This window comes from Curcuma longa, chromosome 16 (assembly GCF_044706935.1).
Source record: "Curcuma longa cultivar G26 ecotype Majalengka, Jawa Barat chromosome 16, ITB_CL_G26_1.1, whole genome shotgun sequence".
NCBI lineage: Eukaryota > Viridiplantae > Streptophyta > Magnoliopsida > Zingiberales > Zingiberaceae > Curcuma > Curcuma longa.
Window position 1 is genome coordinate 5,314,813 of NC_133876.1, and position 20,288 is coordinate 5,335,100.

The 20,288-nt window shown below is 40.5% G+C and overlaps 1 protein-coding gene across 1 annotated transcript; it reads left to right on the forward strand.

The window, feature by feature from the left end:
- Window positions 1-1,012: 1,012 nt before the first annotated feature.
- On the forward strand, window positions 1,013-19,641 carry LOC141846943 (putative inactive histone-lysine N-methyltransferase SUVR2). Its single transcript, XM_074734963.1, has 8 exons — window positions 1,013-1,249; window positions 1,414-1,610; window positions 1,823-2,414; window positions 2,522-2,641; window positions 3,343-4,520; window positions 4,908-5,173; window positions 5,224-5,277; window positions 19,134-19,641. The coding sequence occupies exons 2-8, from the start codon at window positions 1,419-1,421 to the stop codon at window positions 19,639-19,641; spliced, it is 2,910 nt and encodes a 969-aa protein (XP_074591064.1). The 5' UTR covers window positions 1,013-1,249; window positions 1,414-1,418.
- The last annotated feature ends 647 nt before the right edge of the window (window positions 19,642-20,288 follow it).

The following is a 20,288-nucleotide window of genomic DNA, read 5'->3' on the forward strand; positions in this document are numbered from 1 at the left end:
AATAAAGCAGTATAGGTCCAGTGTTTTTTATTTGTTAGATTTTATTTGATAGGTGAGATCCATAAATATTTAATTTGTGGGATATTTTATTGTGGAAGTTGGGATATTTAAGAGATGAGATATTTGATTGATGATGTGGATGTGAGAATCATAAATGTTTGATGGAAATATCCTTACCACTGTGTGGATGCCTTAATATAATAGAATTATTTTTTGGTAAAATAACATTTAATTAATATTTTAGCATATTATAGATATAAAATAACATCATTAACTTTCGATGAATTGAAAAAATTTAATTAATATTTTGGCACATCATATTTTGGGTATTATTTATCTTTTGGACTATATAAAATTCTAATATCTTATACTCCGACAAAATAAAAAAAAAATCCATATTTTTATCATTAAAAGGGCAATTCATTCGTACTAAAAAAAATTATTAAAAAGACGCTTATCCTATTTTGCAATTTTAGTGAAAATCACTCCAACATGCTAAAACAAATTTTAAGTAATTTCAATTAAACTTATTTTAATATTAATAAAAAAATCTCAAATATCAGTTAAAATTAGTCTGATATATAATTAATCTAACCTTATCAAATGCTACAATATGAAATAGTTCTATCTGAAATTACTATAATATAATTGCTATAATATAAAATAGTTGATCAAAGTAATTTTGATCGGTTATTTTAATTGTAATAATTTTAGTTAAAATTGCTATAACAAACATTATAAATATAATATATTTTTTAAAAATAAAATATTCTTTTAATAATAACTAAAATAAGAGGTGTATGTTTTTTATTATAATCTAATTTAATCTATATATATATATATTCTTTTTAATTGATATAAATATAAGGAATTATATATATATATATATATATATCATATTTTCGGTAAATTTAATTATTAAATGCCTTTGCCCTAACTCGAAGCAGCAGGAACTAAAATGGATGCACTGGTCACGTGTCGTGACTTGCTTCGCCGAGCGATGTACTGTCGCTCCAAGCCACGACTCCAGCGCTGCTTTTTTTCCCCCTTTCCGTTCATATTCCTATTCCTTCCCGTTCATTGAGCTGTCAATGGCGACACTGAATGCCCTCGTCTCACCGTCCAGTAGCGCCGCTTCCAACTGACAACCCCTCTTCTGTTGATCAAGGCTGATCGAAGCGTTCCCACCCGATCTCTAGTATCTGCTGTATCTCAGTTTAATCTGCCTCGAATACCTTAGAAACTTTAGGTCTTTCCTTCTATTTCTTGGCTATAATTAGGATTTCTTGTAGGTTTTGCATTTTTCTAACCGCATTTTTGATTGTATTCGCTCCCGGCGTTGGATTTTGTTGTAGAGTTTTGCTCTTTCGTATCAGCATTTGACATTTTTCGCTCATCTTGGTGATATTGTAGTTGGAATGGCTCCGATTCCTGCAAAAGCTATGGCAGCACTGAATGCGATGAAGGCCATCGGGATACCTATGCAAACAGCTAAACCGGTTTTGAAGAATCTTCTTAAGGTTTATGATAATAACTGGGAGTACATTGAAGCTGAGAACTATAGAGTTCTCGCTGATGCTATACTAGACATGCAAGAGTCAGAATCAAAGGTACCATTCCGATGTACTTATTTGTTCTATGATTTTATTTTTCCATTATATATATATTTTTTTTTGAAATTCTGTCGTGAAAGCTTCATGAGGAACATGAGAAGGTTCTTTATGATGAATGAGAATTGTATCATTATTTAGATCTTCTGTATGTGAAGTTTCTTCAATGTGTTCTCTTTCTAGGCTCAAGCACTATTAACTTATTTGGACAGGATATGGGCGAAATGGGTAACAATGATGTTGCTAGTAACGAACCTGAGCCTCTGAAGAAAAGAACAAGAAATAGGCAAGGGGCCAATGACCCAGGGCCAGGAGTGATTAGCTCTGATGCAGCTGCAGAGTCTTCACTTAAAATGCCAAAATTAGAAGAACATGTTCCTTCTGAAGCCTATCCTGAAACAAGAAGAGATGAGCTAGCTAACTCAATTAACCACAAAGGGAAAATAGTTGAAACTTCATTGCCTGAAGCCCGTCCTGAGTTAGTTAACACAAAGAATAACAGAGGAAAAACAGTTGAATCAGAATTGCCTGAAATAGAGCATAGAAAAGATCAAGCAGTTCACTCAAGGAACCACAAAGGCAAAACAGTCACAGAAACATCATCTCAGCCTACTTCTTTTGGAGAAGCACCTGAGAAATTATCAATGCCGCCATGTTCTAAGAAGCAAAGGACAACTGAGACCTTGTTACCTCAGATATATGATAGTCTTGAAAGGACTGGCCGAGCTTCATCTCCTATGAATTCTAGAGTGACAAGATCTCAAAAACGAGGATTTGAAGCTTGTTCTGGGCCAGATCAAACTGGTGAGCTTTCTAAGTACCTGCATGATTAATGATGATTGATGATTCTTTGTTTGAAAAGTTAAAAGTTGAATGAGTAATTGACTTTTGCAAATCAAAACTCAATGCAGGTAACTTTTCTTCTGTTCCAATCAGGCCTAAAGATGAACCACGTGATGATGACATACCATTATGTGAGACTCCCATTGCAGTGATTCTCCCTCCTCAGCCCATATCTTTTCATGATGTTGGTATATTGCCAATCTTCCCCTTTCAGTGCAGTTGGTTTGCATTAATTGTTATATTGTGCTTCCAGCACTCAGATCCTTGGAAGCATTATGCACTTTGGTTTTACAAAATTAATTTGTTAATATCTAATTAGAATATTATCTCTAGTTTGTTACATTGCTTATATATTTATTTTATTGTACCTTGAAATGTAAGATTTATCTTTAATGTGAAAAATGGCCTATGCACTTATTTTTGAGACTGTTTTTTTACTGCATTAAGAAATGTTGTCGATTGAGCTAACAAATTTGACACAAGGATAATAGCACAGTAGTCACTCTTAGATATTTGTGTCTACCTGACATCCAGTCACTCTTATATGTGGTTTTTACCCGTTGATCTAGTTTGGGTAGTATAATAAGTATTGCTGTTAGGTTCAAGCCGTGTTTGACTCATTGCTATGAATGTAGTAGGAATATCTGAGTGCTAAGTAGCTGCACTGCTTCAGGCCATATGGTGGTATTAGAAGTTTGAGCATGTGGCTTATTCACATTGTAGTTTTAGTGACTTCACAATTCCTAGACTTGTTTGTAATTGAATCATGGCACTTTTTTTTGAAGAAGCACTTTTTTGAGTACCAGCCATGCTATATTTGTCTACAAGTGATTGGTCACACAAAGTACTTTTCATGATTGATTCAATTTTCCCTTTCTGTCTCTTGAAGGTGAAGCAAGTCATCAACATTCTTCGAAGAGTCCTATTTTGCAGAAAATTGTTGATCGAGATGGAACACATAACGAACAAAATGAGAAGGATAAAGAAAACCTCCTAGATAACACATGCAACAAAGGGTCCCCATCCAAAATCTTAACAGTTCAGGGCTCATCTTCTGTCGATGTCAATGCTGGTTCATCAGATCTAGGGGAGGTAAAACTTTCATTTTGGTACAATTCTGATCGACCCGATTTCCATGTGCCAAATTTGGAGGATGTTTACAAGCTAGTGGAGGACAAATGTTTAAGATCATTTAAGATTCTGCAACCTAACTTCTCCATTAAAAACCTCATGAATGAGATGTGCCAATGTTTTCTAGAACTAGGTTCTGAAACAACTGGCAATGAGCAGGATAATGTTGTACAGATAAATTCTTTGCTTGATTCACTCAAGAAACCTGTTATGCCTAGTGTGTGCATGCCTGCAAGTTCAGATGGTTTCTTGGGTTCAACACTGTCTGGTGGTTTTCAGGATAGATCTGGTCCATCTCACTGTTATAATGATGCAGAGAAGCATCAAAATGGGACAAGTAAGAAAAGAAAGAAACATGAATTCTCTGAATCTGCAAAGGATACATCACAGGGTTTGGTCATGGTTCAACAGCCACAATATCAGCTTGCAGAATTTAGACCACTCCATGATGTGGATGACATATCTAAAGGTGAAGAAAGAGTGCGAATACCAGTGGTAAATGAAATCACAACTGATAAGTATCCACCATCTTTTAATTACATACCACGAAACATTGTGTACCAAAGTGCATATCTGAATTTTTCTCTTGCTCGAATTGGAGATGAGGACTGTTGTGCTGACTGTTTCAATGATTTGGCTGCGCCGATTCCTTGTGCATGTGCAAGAGAAACAGCAGGTGACTTTGCCTATACAACAAAGGGGGTTGTAAAAAGGGAATTCCTGGATGAGTGTATTTCGATGTACCGTGAACCAGAGAAGCACCACAAGTTTTATTGTCCAGATTGCCCTCTAGAAAAATCCAAGAATGAGATGTCACCAGAGCCATGCAAAGGACATTTGGTTAGGAAGTTCATTAAAGAATGTTGGAGCAAATGTGGCTGCAGCATGCACTGTGGCAATCGTGTGGTACAGAGAGGCATTACACGCAATTTGCAGGTGAAGCTTATTGTTTGTTGGAAATTAATAAAATTGCGTCCTCATTTCTTTTTGTTTAGGCTTATCTCCAGCCACATTATGTTATAGCTTTGGTTGAACACCCTGATGTTTCATGATAACCAATTCTATTTACAGTAGGAAAGAGCTATACCTATCTCAAATACCACTAGAGCTTTTTTTTCTCTCTTTATCGCAGTAGACATACTTTTGAGTTGCTGCTAAAATCTTTATTATTATATCATACATCTCTGATCTAGCATATCGTGACAACCAACTCTCAGACGAAATGAGATATTCCTAATTAAAATGCTAAGTTATTTTTTAAGAAAAATTTCCAATCGACTTGCTTTTTGAGTTATAGCTAAAGTTTTTATCATGTGCACCCAGGTATTTCGTACATCTGAGGAGAAAGGATGGGGTTTGAGAACGCTTGATGAATTGCCTAGAGGTGCATTTGTATGTGAATATGTTGGGGAAGTACTGACAAACATGGAGCTCTATGACAGGACAATGCAAACAACTGGCAATGCAAAACATACATATCCTGTGCTACTTGATGCTGATTGGGGATCTGAAGGTACACTTAAGGATGAAGAAGCACTTTGTTTGGATGCAACGTTTTATGGTAATGTGGCAAGGTTTATTAACCATAGGTATGCTCCTCATAAGATTTGTGGTTTTTTTTTTTTGCTTTCTGCTGTAGGTTAGGTATTCTTTGGTCTATCATTGCTGGAGAACTATTGCTACTATTAGTCCTGTTAGTTTTCAGGTCACTAGGGGAACTATGTTTGAAATGATCTTTTTTTTTGCGATTCATGCGTTCCCATTGCATCTGTATTATCCAATTAGTTACAGCATCCAAAATATCTACAGGGATGAACAAAAAGTAGGATGCGATGTTCGTGGTTAACATTTAATTAATAAACCCTTATAAGGAAATTATCATTAATTTATGTTTATTGGTACTAAATTAACATTAAGTTGATACCTGTAACTTGTAATACTTGCAATTAATAGTAATTCTTGCAGGTTTTAATTACTACAAGTTTATATTAGTATAAATTATTAATTAATTGATGTTTCTAATATATCAATGAATATTGATAATTTACTCTTACGTGAATATTAATCATTTAATGTTTATATTAAGTATTAACAAGTTAAAATGATATTTTTTTTTATGACTTGTAAATATTTACAACTTTTATTAATATCTGTAATACGTCAACAAGGAGTGCAAGTTCAGGTTAATTATAAAGATAAATAATGATATTATTAAACTATTGATTCTATTAATATTAATAATCCTGATTACTTGTAAGAGTGCCAAAGCATGTCAAGTATCAATGCGATACAATGTCAAAAGCTTTCCATTTTCAATGGGGCACCGAAACTTTGGAATTGAACAATAAAATTTCATCATCAATATTCATTTTCTATTCAGCAAAAAGATATTGTTCCTTCTGTCATAATCAACTTATTACTTAAGTACAGATTAATGCAAATATATACTTACAATAATTCAAGTTAGTGAATCAAATTTATATTTTGGCTCATAGATCACTTAAAATATATGAGATCCACTTTTTATTTTTTTCATATACTTTTTTTTTAAGTCAATCTCCATTTTAAGGTTGATGAGTCAACTTCTAAGTAGCATGGTGGTTCATCTTTGGACTATTGTAGATAATAATTTCCTAAATAGATGTTAAATCTCTTACCTTTACTTCAAATTTGTTAGTGGCTTCTTGTTATATAACCAAAAAGTTTAGGAACAATAAATTGATAAGTGTTTAGAAGTCCAATATGAACACTTGGTTATCACATTTGAGGTCACCATTAAAGTGCTTGCTAATACAGAAGATACTTAACCATCATTTGAAATCTTGTACTGCGTCGAGTAAAACGGTCAAAACGTATCATTCCGGTAAATTATCAAAATTCGATACCACTCGACACAAAGTTCAAAATTTTAAGCCGTGCTGTAATTTTGGTTTTTGACTGGAAAGATAATGATTTAGTATTGTGTTGACATTTCGATACATGCTGTCGATGACAAATTAGAGGTTGAAAGAGGAAAGATATGAAATAAACTTGTCCTCGACTCAAGCGGGAATAGATGCTTTCTCCCAGATAGCGGCATTAGACCCAGGTCTAGCTCGACAATGGTTCCCGGATCTAGTTTGACCATAGGTACGTTCTCATTGCATAGGTACGTCGCAGCAAAGCATCTAAAACACACTTCCTTGGAAGAGAACTTCCCCAGCTCTACGAGGGCTCGCCCCTTATAGAGAGTCTGACCGGTGCTCCTTGCACACATGTCCTCTTTCAACTTCCTATGAACCAATAAAACTATAGTATCCAAAGCTAGCCCTTGCTCGCACTTCTAAGGCTTCGAGTGATAGAGAAGCTAGCATCACACATGGCACTGCTAACTCCATTTCTTGGGACTACTTAACAAAGATTGATACTAACCTTTATACTAGAACCGGCCCTCCTTTTCCGCTAGAACAGCCTCTCCTAGTTGCTATGCTTCGCCCCTTTTCTCTTTGACTTCGGCGAATTCTTCTCTTAGGCTTTTTTCCCGAAGGGGCCTCGTTCGCTCTCCACTACCGCTAAAAGAGTCAGCGTCAGAAGTTCGCTTAAAAGAATCCCGGGCTCCCTTCAGTAAGGCTACTACTCGTCTCTCTACTGCTTAGGCGCTGGCAGGTTCGCCACACTTTCCCAACTTTTCCTTGCAGTCGATCCGTTCGGGATCTAATTCTTTCCGTCATGCTAGTCCCATCCCGCTTAACTCTCGTTCGCTCCTACGTGTTCAAGGAAGCCGTCCCATGTTCACTCTCGTCTTCTCTGACTTTCCATCCGAGTGATCATAGCATCCCTATCCGGAGACCACTAGACTTTCTTTGTCCTCTTTCCGCTGATCAGTATAGGAAGGGCTCTCCCCGCTACTTTATTATCCGACCAGATCGCCCTATAAATCTAAATTCCGTAGTAGTTGAGGCCTCACCGCTCTCGCGTCAGCACTTCATCTTAGATGGTCGCTCCTGCTCTACCACGCTCCACGCTATCATCGGTCTCCAAGAACAAGTGGTATAATCAGACGGACTCAGGATGGGCCATCGGTGAGAAGGGGTCCCTCACTACCTATTGTAGCCCTTCCCGAAGTGCTTATTCCATGAGATTCTGTCCTCTCCGGATGCTCACTCTCTATGCCTTCCTTTCCTTGTCAAGACTCTGCCTGGGATACCAATTCTGACCGCACTAATGCTTCTAAAGAAGAGATTAGTTGCGGACTCCTATCCATTTACAAGAACTGCTCTGGGTAAGAGGCAGAGGGCATGGGTCGACTGACTGAGTGAGTCGGCCCGGGGCTTGAATGAATTGAATTAGATGTCGGCATACCAAAGCAAGGGCTTCTATCCCTGATGGGGATTGGCCCACCACCATTGATTGGCCCACGTAAGTGGAGCAGCGAGTGGAATGAACGAATCCGCCTCTTCTCCATGGCAAGAAAAGCAAAAGCGAAGTCGAAGGCCTAAAATATATTAAATTGTGGAACGAACGAGCAACAGAAGGCAAGTTGAACCGCAAGTGAAGAAGCGCGAGCGGGATTCTTATCCGAATGAATGGCAATTTACTAAGATAAGATAGAGAAGAAAGACTACTGCTGAGACCAATATTGCTCCCCTATCACACTTTGATGAGACCAAGAGCACTCTCTTATAAGATAAGTTCTTCGTCACGGCCCGGCCTAGCACTTTCTTTCTGAGGTAGCCCGGAATCCAGATCGCGTCTGCTTCTCAGACGAGCCGGAGGTTAGGCGTGGCATGGAAAGGGAGGAGAATGAGGCTTGCTTCGTGGCATGGTTCGGTGGATAGGGCGGCTATGGAGTTCGCTCTTCTCCCCTAAGCAACCTTGCCCTGAATTCCAGTTCATTGACCTAAGCAACCTTGCCCGGAATGGATGGGAATTGAGGAAGGGAAGGGAAGGGAACGATGGCAGAGACCGGCCTACCTACTGGTCATGGTCACCGGTCAAAGCCTAGCACGGAAAGCCTAGCACGGATAAGGAATAGGGCTCTATCATCCTACCGACTGTAGGGACAGGAGAAGAATGGGGCCGGCAGATATCATAATGATTCACCATCGTTAATCAGCTCCCGAGTTAGAGATGCTATTGACTATTCTACTCGACTTCGCTCATATATGATCTGAGACATTCGACTTCGCAACCTCTGACAAGTGGACACCTGACTAAGCATCTCTCTGCTTCCTTATGTGGCTCTTTCAGAGGAAGATTGAAAATATAACTAATAGTTTCATCCCATCGATAGCTATAGCTCCCCATCGCACCCGTCCGATGCCGTCCTTGGATTCGGAGTACCTAGACCAGACGGGCGCCTTCGCTACGCTCCTTTGCTCGTGAGGTCGGTGATCTGGCGTGCGCTTCCGGTTTTCACTGCAACTATAAACTATAAAGTGGTTCATTCCTCTGCCTTAGTTAAGCTCCGCCTGGGTGGGACACTGCTCAAAGTCTTCATTACTCTACTTCAAGCCTTCATTACTCTACTTCGAAGTACCTAAGACGGGAATTTAAATTGAACCAGTGATTAGTCGATCTAAGATCAGAGATTCCATGGTCGATTGAGTCTCTCTGGTCTAGCATACCTTGGGCTCTGGTCTAGCGTACGTGCAGAGCTCCCGTGCCGAGTTCTCTTCCATATTCTAGCTCCGCCCGCAACTCTTTAATTCTATATAATGAAAGTTTGAAGATAAAATCAATCTACTTTTATATTTATTTTAGGGCCATTATTTCATTCGAAGAGAGAAAATTATAGTAGTAGAGCGTACTATACCTAAAATCAATCTAAATAGTACGCTCTAATACAATAAATTCCCAAGGAGATAAATAGCCCCAAAGGCCCTACATTCATAATAAGTTCTAATCCTTATGTATATAATATAAGTTCCTCTGCTATGCAGAGTAGATAAATAGCCAAAGGGGCTATTTACGAAAGGAGATAAATAGCCCCAAGAAGATAAATAGCCCCTTTGGCGTAGACTAACTGTATATAATATAAGATAAGTACCTCTGCTACGCAGATGCATATAAATAGCCTTTGGGGCTATTTACGACTAAGTAAACTAATCCGCCTGTATATAATATAAGTACCTCTGCTATGCAGAGTAGAGAAATAGCCTTTGGGGCTATTTACGACTAAAGGAGAGAAATAGCCCCAAAGGCGTAGACTAACTGTATATAATATAAGATAAGTACCTCTGCTACGCAGAGGCATATAAATAGCCTTTGGGGCTATTTACGAAAGGAGATAAATAGCCCCTTTGGCCCTACATTCATAATAATTTAAGTTCTAATCCGCCTTACTATAATATAAAGGCCTCAGCTATGCTGAGTAGAAAAATAGCCTTTGGGGCTATTTACGACTAAAGGAGAGAAATTGCCCCAAGAAGATAAATAGCCCCTTTGGCGTAGACTAATCAGCCTGTATATAATATAAGATAAGTACCTCGGCTACGCCTCTTTGAGTCGAAAATAGACCCTTTGGCTAAGGAGATAAATAGCCCCAAGAAGTAAATAGCACCAAAGGCGTAGACTAATCTGCCTGTATATAATATAAAGACCTCAGCTATGCTGAGTAGAAGAAATAGCCTTTGGGGCTATTTACGACTAAGTAGACTAATCCTACTAAATATAAGATAAGTACCTCTGCCACAACTTACTATATTTTTGGGGCATATAAATAGCCTTTGGGTCTATTTTCGACTCAATAGGGGCTTCCCAAACCAGTAAGTTATAGCAGAGGTCTTTCTATTTTAGTAAGATGGTTTATTCTACTTAGTCGTAAATAGCCCCAAAGGCTAAGGAGATAAATAGCCCCAAAGGCGTAGACTAACTGTATATAATATAAGATAAGTACCTCTGCCACGCAGAGGCATATAAATAGCCTTTGGGTCTATTTTCGACTCACAAAGAGGCATAGCAGAGGTACAACTCTTATATTATATACAGTTAGTCTACGCCTTTGGGGCTATTTATCTTCTTGGGGCTATTTATCTTCTTGGGGCTATTTATCTCCTCCCCTTATTCTATTATAATATAAGAGAGAGGCTAGGTCGCATAGGACAGCAAACAAGCGATCTCTGCAATCCGCTTACCTATCCAGAGCGGTGCGAGGCGTGCGGAATGCGAAATAGCACAGGGTTCGTGCGTGCCATTCCTTTTCTTTTCTGGCTTAGGTGCAGCCACTGCTTTCTTTCTTATTCAGAGGGGGTTGGGGAAGCATTCCATTTCGGAGATTGAGGAAGCATTCCATCGTAGAGAAGGGCAGAGAGCAAGGGCTTTTCCAATGGCAAGTGAGTGAGCTACGCATGGGCCTGATAATACCACAGAGCGCCTAAAATCAATATAAAACCGAGCGAATAGGCCTGCACTTGTTGGCTTGGCTCTTTCGTTGCCCTAAAAGAAATATAAATTATAAAGATTAAGCCCTCACGAGCTGGTCGATCAGGCGTCACTTCGCACCTCCTTCTTCTCCGCCGATTGATGATTGTGATTGTCTTTCTTCTACGGGTCCACTAGTCTCCACTAGTCTATTCCCTCTCATTCGTATCAAGATTATTCTGAAGAGAACATGGGCTTTCAAGCAAAAAAGGGCTTTCAAGCTCGAGCGAACTTACTATAATATTAGAGGCGCTTGTCGCTACTATCTGCTTACATATTCTTGTCGATTGAAAGGAATGGGCTCCCCGGGGGGATAAGGAGAGGACCTTTTATTATTTCCCATGAGGGGCCTATCCGCCTAAAATGAATATAAATTGCGAGCGAAAAGAGCCTTCCCGTCGCTTAAGGAAGTGATGCGAAGCCTACCTTTGAAGAATGGTGCGAGCCGACCGGATGAGCGCTTAGAAATGTAGCGCAGCTCTTGATAGGAAGCGTGCCACTCGTGAGGACTCCCTATCCAGTGTGCGTGTGCGATTGAGCGGGAGAGCGAAAGCAACTGACTTACGGACATGGGGGAGCTCTCTCCTGGTAAGAGATCGGATCAGCGCCTGGGAAAGCATGAACTTTAGCCGTGGGGAGCAGAGGGTAGCCTAAAATAAATATAAATTGGTGAAAGGAGCTCTACTTGAGGGTCACTACTTTGGGAGGACATCGTAATGAGGCGGCTTCGGGATCTAGGTGTGTAGCGAGTCAAGAAAGAATCTCATTCAAGGTGCGTAGCGGCAAAGTCACTTCGTTGAACGAGCAGCAGAGTCAAGCCCATGAGGAGCGGAATGCAGCAGAGATGGAGATCAGCCCCAGCTAGTTCGGGACTCAACTAACTCAGTGCGTCAGAACAGGACCGAGTGAAACGGCCAAACGAAGCGAGGAATAACGAACCAACCTTAGAAATGGTAGCGTCGCTTACCTTAGAGCAGCAGTGCGGCAGAAGCAGTAGAAGGAGCAAGTAAGGGACGAGAGAAGATAAAGCCAATCACAATCATAACGGGGAGGCATAGAGTTCCAGTAGGGGATGAGGGAGATCGAAAGCAAGGCACGGAGTGGAGTCGGTTTAGAGGCGTGCGGAACTACTCTTATGTCTCTGAAGCCCCCTAATATAAAAGTAAATTAGAGAAAGGGGAGAAGTTTCGGTTCGGCAGGGTATTTACTATACACCTATAATCAAAAAAAAACTTTGAAAGCCCTGTTGCGAGGTCTCCCAGCTATGGAGCTAAAAAGGAAAATAAGCGTGTTTCAGTACTGAATCGACATCATGGAAAACAAGATATATTGATCTGGGCATCAGGCTAGTTAAACCCTCTATTGTAGGGCATCAGGCTAGTGCAATAACTTATATTAATTGTATTATCTGTTTGGCAATGGAAAACAAGATATATGGGTTGGGTAAAATACATTAGTTCAGTGACTATAGAGATTGGGATTGCTTTCATTGAGTTGAGTACAAGGTATTATAAGGATAGGTCTGACCCTTGAAGCGGAATGCCAGTCACTTAGATTGAAAGAAAACAGTTGATAGGCATTAAGAGGAGAGGCACGGGTGGGACACCAGAGAACAGAGTTTAGCTTCAATTGATTTGAGTATTGCTTGAATAAGGTAAGCCACTATAATATAAGTTCCCTTCAATTGAGTTCTAGAGGGGCACATGGAAGAAAGATGCCAGTCACTTAGATTGAAGAGGGGCAGGATTCAAGGTATTGCTTCAATTGAGTATAGAGATTAGATGTTAGGCATTTGAACTGGGATTGACAGTCACTTAGATTGAAGAGGGGTTTGTAAGTCATAATACCTATTGATGGAATTGAAAAGAGTCAGCTTCGGTATTCCTGCATTTAGGATTCATTGAGTTCGGCCAAACTAGTAAGTAGCCTTGAATTCAGTTGGAGAGTAGAGTAGAGGGGTTTGAGGGTTGTCTTGAGTTGAAAAGAGTATTCCTTGAATTCAGTTGAGTAAAAGGTATTATAAGGAGAGGTCTCCCCCTTGAATTTATCTTAGAACGAGGAAAGACCCTTCAATTGAAGATAGTATTCCGGTAAGATCGCACCCTTTCATTGAGTTGATAGGCGAGTCATTGAAGAGAAGAGGGGTTCTCATTGATTTGAGTATTTAAGGGGCACCAGAGAAGAGAGTTTAGCTTTCGTTCGGCCAAACTAGTAAGTAGCCTTGAATTTATCTTAGAACGAGGGGTGACCCTAGAATTGGTAGTGGGAGTTGGTCGATCATAATACGTATTCCTTTCATTGAGAAAAACCCGTATCGGTTATTATAGTATGGGGAGCTGGACTGTCGACTGCTCTGAAATAGGTAGATTGAATTGAAAAGAGTATTGCTTGAAAAGAGTATAGAGTGAGCCTCGAAGCCTTTCATTGAGTATTGCTTGAATTGAAGATAGTATTGCTTTCATTTCGTAAAGTATTGGCGTATGTTCCATCCTCGCTTTAAGTTACTGCCATTCCGCTTCAATGGGTTTGAGTTGACTATAGAGGAGCCATACTCTTTTCAACAATTTATATTTATTTTAGGGTAAGTATGTTGTGGGGCTTTTGGTTTGAGTTCAGTGTAGAGGGGTGACCCTTAAATTTAGTTGAGTATTCGATTTCGTTTGTCGATTGCTTTGATCAGTGTTTGTCGATTTAGAGATTTCATAACCTCTTGAGTTCAGTAACCTCTTGAGTTAAGCTTCAAACCCGTCCTGGGTTGTGGTTGTGGTTTAGTAGTATAATTTCATTTCAAGAAAGATCGTATAGAAATATGTTCCAAGCAGCTTGGCAGTTGTATCAGTCTGGATTCAAGGATTCCTGCATTAGGTCTACCCTTCATGGTTCCCATTTGGATTCAAGGATTGCTGGCTTGGGTTGAGTAACCTAGCCGTACGTGCTCAATTAGAGAATGAAAGGATTGATGGTTGCGTTGAGTAACCTATAGCCGTACGTGCTCAATTAGAATGAAAGGATTTATGTCAAGGATTGCTGGCATCGGGTGCGGTTGGGTCGGGTGCAGTACACCAGTAAATGGCATACCATCCAGTAAATGGCATACCATGAAGTGAAGGGTTCGCTTTGAGTATTCGAGGATTTCTGTATTTGAGTTGAGGGTTGTCGATTGAGAGATTGAATTTCCTTACCTTTGATGAGTAACCTCAAGAGTTGAGTAACAAATATTGTATGGTTACCCTTTTCAATTGAGTTCAGTATTGACCTTTAGGTATGAAAGGATTATGGTAGTTGTAGATTGATAGATTGAATTGCATATAGAAAGATCAGGGAAGTTTCTAGTATTCAAGGATTCAAGGATTGAAGGTTGTTCAGTAGATTCGTAACCTCTATTCTTCAGTATAGAAGGATCTATTTCTCTAGATTGATAGTCCTTTCCTTATTTGAGTAACCCTTTCGTTGAGTAGAGTAACCTCGTTTGCTTGAAGAGAGTTGATGACCTAAGATCTGGCTTTGTCAGTAACTTCAGTTGTGCAGTAACTTCTATTTCCTTTCCTTGTTGTTCAGTTGTATTTCGTATTGTATAGGTTCTCTATTGAGATTGGGATTGATGGTTGTAGAATGCAGGGCAGGACTTGGATTGGTATTGTGGAGTGTATGGGATTTCTCGTTCGTCGTCGGCAGTCTCGTTTCATTGAGTTTAGCTTACCTTTGAGTTGATAGTATTCAAGGATTCCAGTGGAGGGGATTGCGGAGGGATTGAAGGAGGGTTTAGCTTTTGGTATTCCTGCATTGGGTATAGATAGATGGAATTTAGTGAAGTCCTAGATTGAGAGATTTAATGCAGTAGAGAGAGCAGAATGAAGCAAATTATTATAGGGTGGGGGTTTGATCAGTCGTAGATTGATAGTGATTTCCTTTGACTACCCTCTTTAGTGCAGTTACTTCTATTGTATTTTAAAAGGGATTGGAGTAGAGTTGATGGTATTCCTTGGGATTGATGTATTGGCATTTATCGTTTGTCGATTGGAACCTGGTTTATCGTTCCTCGATTGTATTGATCTGGGGATGTCGATTTAGAGATTGCATTGTTTTTCCCTTCTCTTCTCTTGCAGTAAGTATGTTCCATCCCTCCCTTCTGGGTAACCTCCCGGCCACCCCATCGCCTTTCTGCTCAGCTCTTCGCCCCTTCGCCTTTCGGCTCAGCTCTTCGATTTTATATTTAAGGTAGGCTTAGTCGTAAATAGTGGGGCTATTTACGAAAGGAGATAAATAGCCCCAAGAAGATAAATAGCCCCTTTGGCGTAGACTAACTGTATATAATATAAGAGTTGTACCTCTGCTACGCAGATGCATATAAATAGCCTTTGGGGCTATTTACGACTAATCCGATCGCCAAAGGAGATAAATAGCCCCAAAGGCTATTTATCTGCCCAATATATATACAGGGTAGCAGAGGAACTTATATTATATACAGGCGGATTAGAACTTATATTATGAATGCAGGGCCAAAGGGGCTATTTATCTCCTTTGGCGATCGGATTAGTCGTAAATAGCCCTTGGGGCGATTTATCTCCTCTGCTATGCACTTACTATAATATAAATTCCCAATATATGTTAGGTACTACAATATAAGTTCGCTATTCAAAACTACGAAAGATCTAGTGAATGGTATTTCCTTGCTCTATCCTTCTTTATTCCGACACGTGCTTTCCCTTTCTTACCTTGCTAGCCCTTGCATTTATAATATTCAAGTATATAGAGATAAACGGAATAATGCACATAGATTCTAATATTCAAGTATATAGAGATAAACGGAATAATGCACATAGAAAGATTAGGCCCTTACTATAATTTCTAAGATAGGCATCTATAGGCGTATTGAGGCATATTTAGATAGCTCCGATGACATAATTACTTACTAGGTTTTTGGGCCTATCGGAATTTATATTTATTTTAGGGCTTATTGGATGCCCCTATTGGTCGTACTTCTCGTATGCCCCTAAATTATTACCAGTATAATTGCGATCCCGTCTAACAACTTTATAATTTTTTGGGCGGCCCTCTGCCTCTCGCCCAACGAGCCCCACTAAACGCTTCTCCCTTCTTGCCCTAAAATAAATATAAGTTGTGCCTTCCGTACCGCATTGTATTGGTTGAGGAAAGTCAAGCGGTGGGCTAAAGGTTCTACAAAATCGAACCTTCCTCTCGGCAACTGGAGCAGCTTTCGAACCCTCCATACTATAATAACCCTATAAATCTAAATTGAGGAGCGAACTAACGAATCTATCTATCTATAGGAATGATAAGAGTGCATTGAGTATTGGTTGTGATCGCCGAAAAGAGTGGATTGTGGTTGTGAATGGGCATCGCCTAAATAGTTAAGCAACATCTAAGGTTGGCTCGCATTCGATCTGGGACTATCAAATGAATCGGTGGATGGGTCCCAGACTCTATCTTTCTTTCGATCTGACTGGGGATGAGGAGGCATAGAGCATAGAGCGGGCCAAGTCTAGCTCGGGACTCTCGATCGGTGAAGGCAGACCAGTCAAACGGAGACCAATAGGGCTTCGGATAAACCACTCTTTCACACCTCATGAGGCAACCCCCCCTAAAATAAATATAAATTCCGCTCCTCGTTCCAATCTCAGAAAGGGAGGGCCGACCGACGCATCCTCTTCCTGAACCGGTTCTTCAGATCAGATCGATCTTCTTTCCATAATACTACTGCAGCGAGGCGTCATTCTCACGAGGCTGAAGTGGAGCAGACAAAAGTCAGGTTAAAGGAATTTGCTTCAGACAGGTCTTGTGTTCTTCTGTCATTATTTGCCATTTTCGAACAGAACCACTGATTGTCATTATTTGCCTGTTCGAAAATGGCAAATTTCCGAAAGGGGGTCTTGAAAAAAAAAGGCCTACCCCTTGGCTTGGCAGGAGATGTTGAAGTTGCGCATGAAGTAGTCTCTATCTCCCGGTCGGAGACAAGGGATGGATGTCGCTAGGCTAGGTAAACTCTATCATTGGTTTCATTATCCCTATAACGATCACTAGAAAAAGATATGTGCTACTACTATCCCGATGCTGCGAAGCTAGGTGGTGCTATTATGGCGGGGGAAGGGTCTACTTCTGCTCCATCGGAATGCTTTTGGTGGAAGGTCTTTCTATTACCGATATGGACCTCAGGGTCTCATTCTGTACCTAGGTAAACGATCTATATAACTAAGGTCAGTATATGAATCTGCTGCGTCTTTTATCTCTGGTCTTGGATCACCTACTCACTACTGCGCTGCGACAAGGACTGGAACTGCCTCCGCGTTTGGACCTTTGATTAATTAACCTTTTATTTATTTACCGTATATTTCTTTGTTTTTAATCCTAATCCACAGGAGGTCCTATTCATACTTTAGACTGCTGTTCAATTATTTCAGTCTCATTCTCGATCTAACAAGCGAAGCGGAATCACGCTCTGTAGGATTTGAACCTACGACATCGGGGAGACCCGCGTTCTACCGAACTGAACTAAGAGCGCTTTATTTTCATAAAGAATTTTTTGAGACCCCAATACATCTTGCATGCATAATAGAAGATATATTAGATAATAAAGAAGCCCTTGGCATAGAAGCTGTGAAAGAATAGGCTGCTGGAGGACGCCATAAAGCGGGAGAGAAGCGGAACGGGCAAGTCAGCCAGAGCTACTTTGAGGGAAGCCAGCTCCTCATCTGACTTTGTTTGAAGGTCGGTGTCGAGGAATGGCATGGTCTCCGAGAGAAAGAAAGCCAAAAGAGCGAAAAGCACACCATCCTAGGTAAGCAGCATCTTTGAAGCGGCATCTCACTCAATATACGCAATTCTCAGATCTGTCTTTTCCGGCCGATTCCATGCCACTCTACTTTGGACCCTCTTGCAGGAGCTCGGACTGAGTCTAGTTTAGGTCCATCCGAGGGTTTGCCCTTTCCTTCTGCACTTCTTCACTTTTCTGCTTTTTGGATGGGTGCTCTCCCCCGAGTTCAGGCATAAGCCGTAGCCGTAGACAGTCACTAGCACTAGTTTGATCGCTATGCCATTCTCGGCAACGATGTGGTGATAGCTGATCGACGAGTTGCTTCGGTCTACCTTGTTGAATCATCTACATTGATTGAGGACTCGATGTCAGAATGCATTCTTCGATACCCTGTTGTAGAAGTTTTCATCTAGTTCCTGTAGCTAGTCGTAGATGCATATTATAGCTGCTATCGGATCAGAGGTTCGGGGGATTTTTAACTATATTATTTATAAATATATATTCATTTCATTCCTGTTGGATCTCTTGCTTTCAAGTTCTCTTAGTTTCTATGTAACTCAATCAGGACGTAGATGTAGATACGGATAGGGCCGGGTAACCAATCCCGGTGGCTGGATGACTCCTTCACCCTTAGATCGCAAGACTAAGGCCAACGAGGCGGAACCTCGGTGGCGTGATAGGCTGGTTCTCACCAGGGTCAGTCCTATCACAAAAATAGTTGTTTCTAACCTCACTCTGCTTGGTAAGGCAGAGCCCTATGTTAGTCAAATAGGCACCCCCCCGGTTTCTTAGTGAAACTCATCAAGGTGAGGTGGGCTAGCTTATAGCTATTCTATCACTCAGGGATCCAGAATGGAGCAACTGGGGGTGACGCGGAAGCCACCCGGGTGGGGCTGGTAAGATATGATATCAAGCGGCCTCATGCAGGTAACCAAACCTGCGTAGGAAGCTTATATATTTAGAAAAAAATTCCATATTATATAAATTTATTATAGGATATCTATAGTTAGACTCATCCAATGGTGGAAGATCTTCGGCTACTAAAGTCAATGTGTAATAAGTTGATTTTAGTAGTCACTGATGGTCTAACCTAACCAAGGAGCTCTGTATCGGAGCATACCTCTTTGCCAAGCAGGTAGTTTTTTTGAATCGCCGGTCAGGCTGTTTACTGCTTTATATCTGAAGCAGTGCGCAGTAACACTTCAACAGGCGTACGGTGGGATTACCCCGTATGATATTCATACTAAACTATCTGTACCCGTATCACTCACTAGATCAGGTTACCCTAGGATCATACCATCCTTTCATAGACAACAAATCTATCAAAGGGATGACAAAGCTGATATGCTAGTTAAACTCTACTTATCGTTCTTTAGTTTATCTAGAGCGATTAAGTTAGCAAAACGGATTTCTCCGTCTTTGTTTGCTAGCATAACTGATCCTATGTCTGACGTTCACAAATTTTCAGAAGTCAGAGATTGGCTACGAGGGTTAATACGTAAACTAGCCAATCGGTACCTATCTCAAGCCCTCTCACGCCCCCTTTACCAGGGAATCTCGTGGGAACCGACTTGGAAGGCTCTGCCAACGGATCGTAAGCGACCTGGTCAGTCTCGCCGTGAAAGAGGCATCTTTGCCAATTTTACATCACTCTTACTCTGGTTCGCTATGCTCCGTTTCTCGATGTCTGTTAACCCTGCATTAGCATTAGGAATGACGCAGAAGCTTACATCGAAAGGATCAGCAGCCTTTTTTATGGTCATCCATTATTACACCAGATATCCTCGTGATGAATGGAATGATTGGCTATCCAATATATCAGCCAATAGTTCTGTTACAATTCCAGAAAGTGTTCTGATGGAGTTTGACAGTAAGAGCCCCTGAATGTCTTAGATAGCTGTAAGTGAAATTCAATGCGGTCTTTTTTTCTTGCTAGGCCATTTTCCCGAGCTTGCCTGGCTGGAAAAGTGGATCGAGGGGATAGACCTTATTCTGTTGTTCTTGGGTTTTCTTTCTTTCATTGAGGAAAAAAAGACATCCACGAAAGATAAATATAACTTAGGTCGTACGCGCAAAGCGCTCCACCTGAGTTAGACCAGTCCAATGAATGACAGCATAAGGAAGAAAGATTCTTAGGGGATCCAATGGAAAGACTTGATGAAGTTTCCGAATTTAATATTTTTATTACACCAAGAATTCATTGACAAGCGCATTCGTTTTTTATTAAGTTGGCTATATTGATCTAGCTTAGATAGGGAAAAGGGACTCCGCTCAGCAGGTAAGTTTAGTACTAGCGCATCAGAAAGATAGGCCTCTCGGGAGGAGAGGCTGAGGGCAAAACTCTACACTTAGTTGAATCGGCCTGGGGGAAATTATATATAAACATAAGTCCCATTTTGAAAATATCCTAGAATGTGCACAAGAGCAGTTATTCACCTAAGAGCTTCTTCTGTGCCACGTATTCTCTCTTCGATGCCATCTTGGTCTATTCGTATATTGATCGGACTCTAGAGCATCGGAGTCTTTCTTCC

Coding starts and splice junctions, on each gene's coding strand:
- LOC141846943 (XM_074734963.1), top strand. CDS start 1,419: ATGGCTCCGATTCCTGCAAAAGCTATGGCAGCACTGAATGCGATGAAG. Junction 2,642..3,342: donor CATATCTTTTCATGATGTTG/GTATATTGCCAA, acceptor TGTCTCTTGAAG/GTGAAGCAAGTCATCAACAT. Junction 5,278..19,133: donor CTATTGCTACTATTAGTCCT/GTTAGTTTTCAG, acceptor ATCGTTCTTTAG/TTTATCTAGAGCGATTAAGT.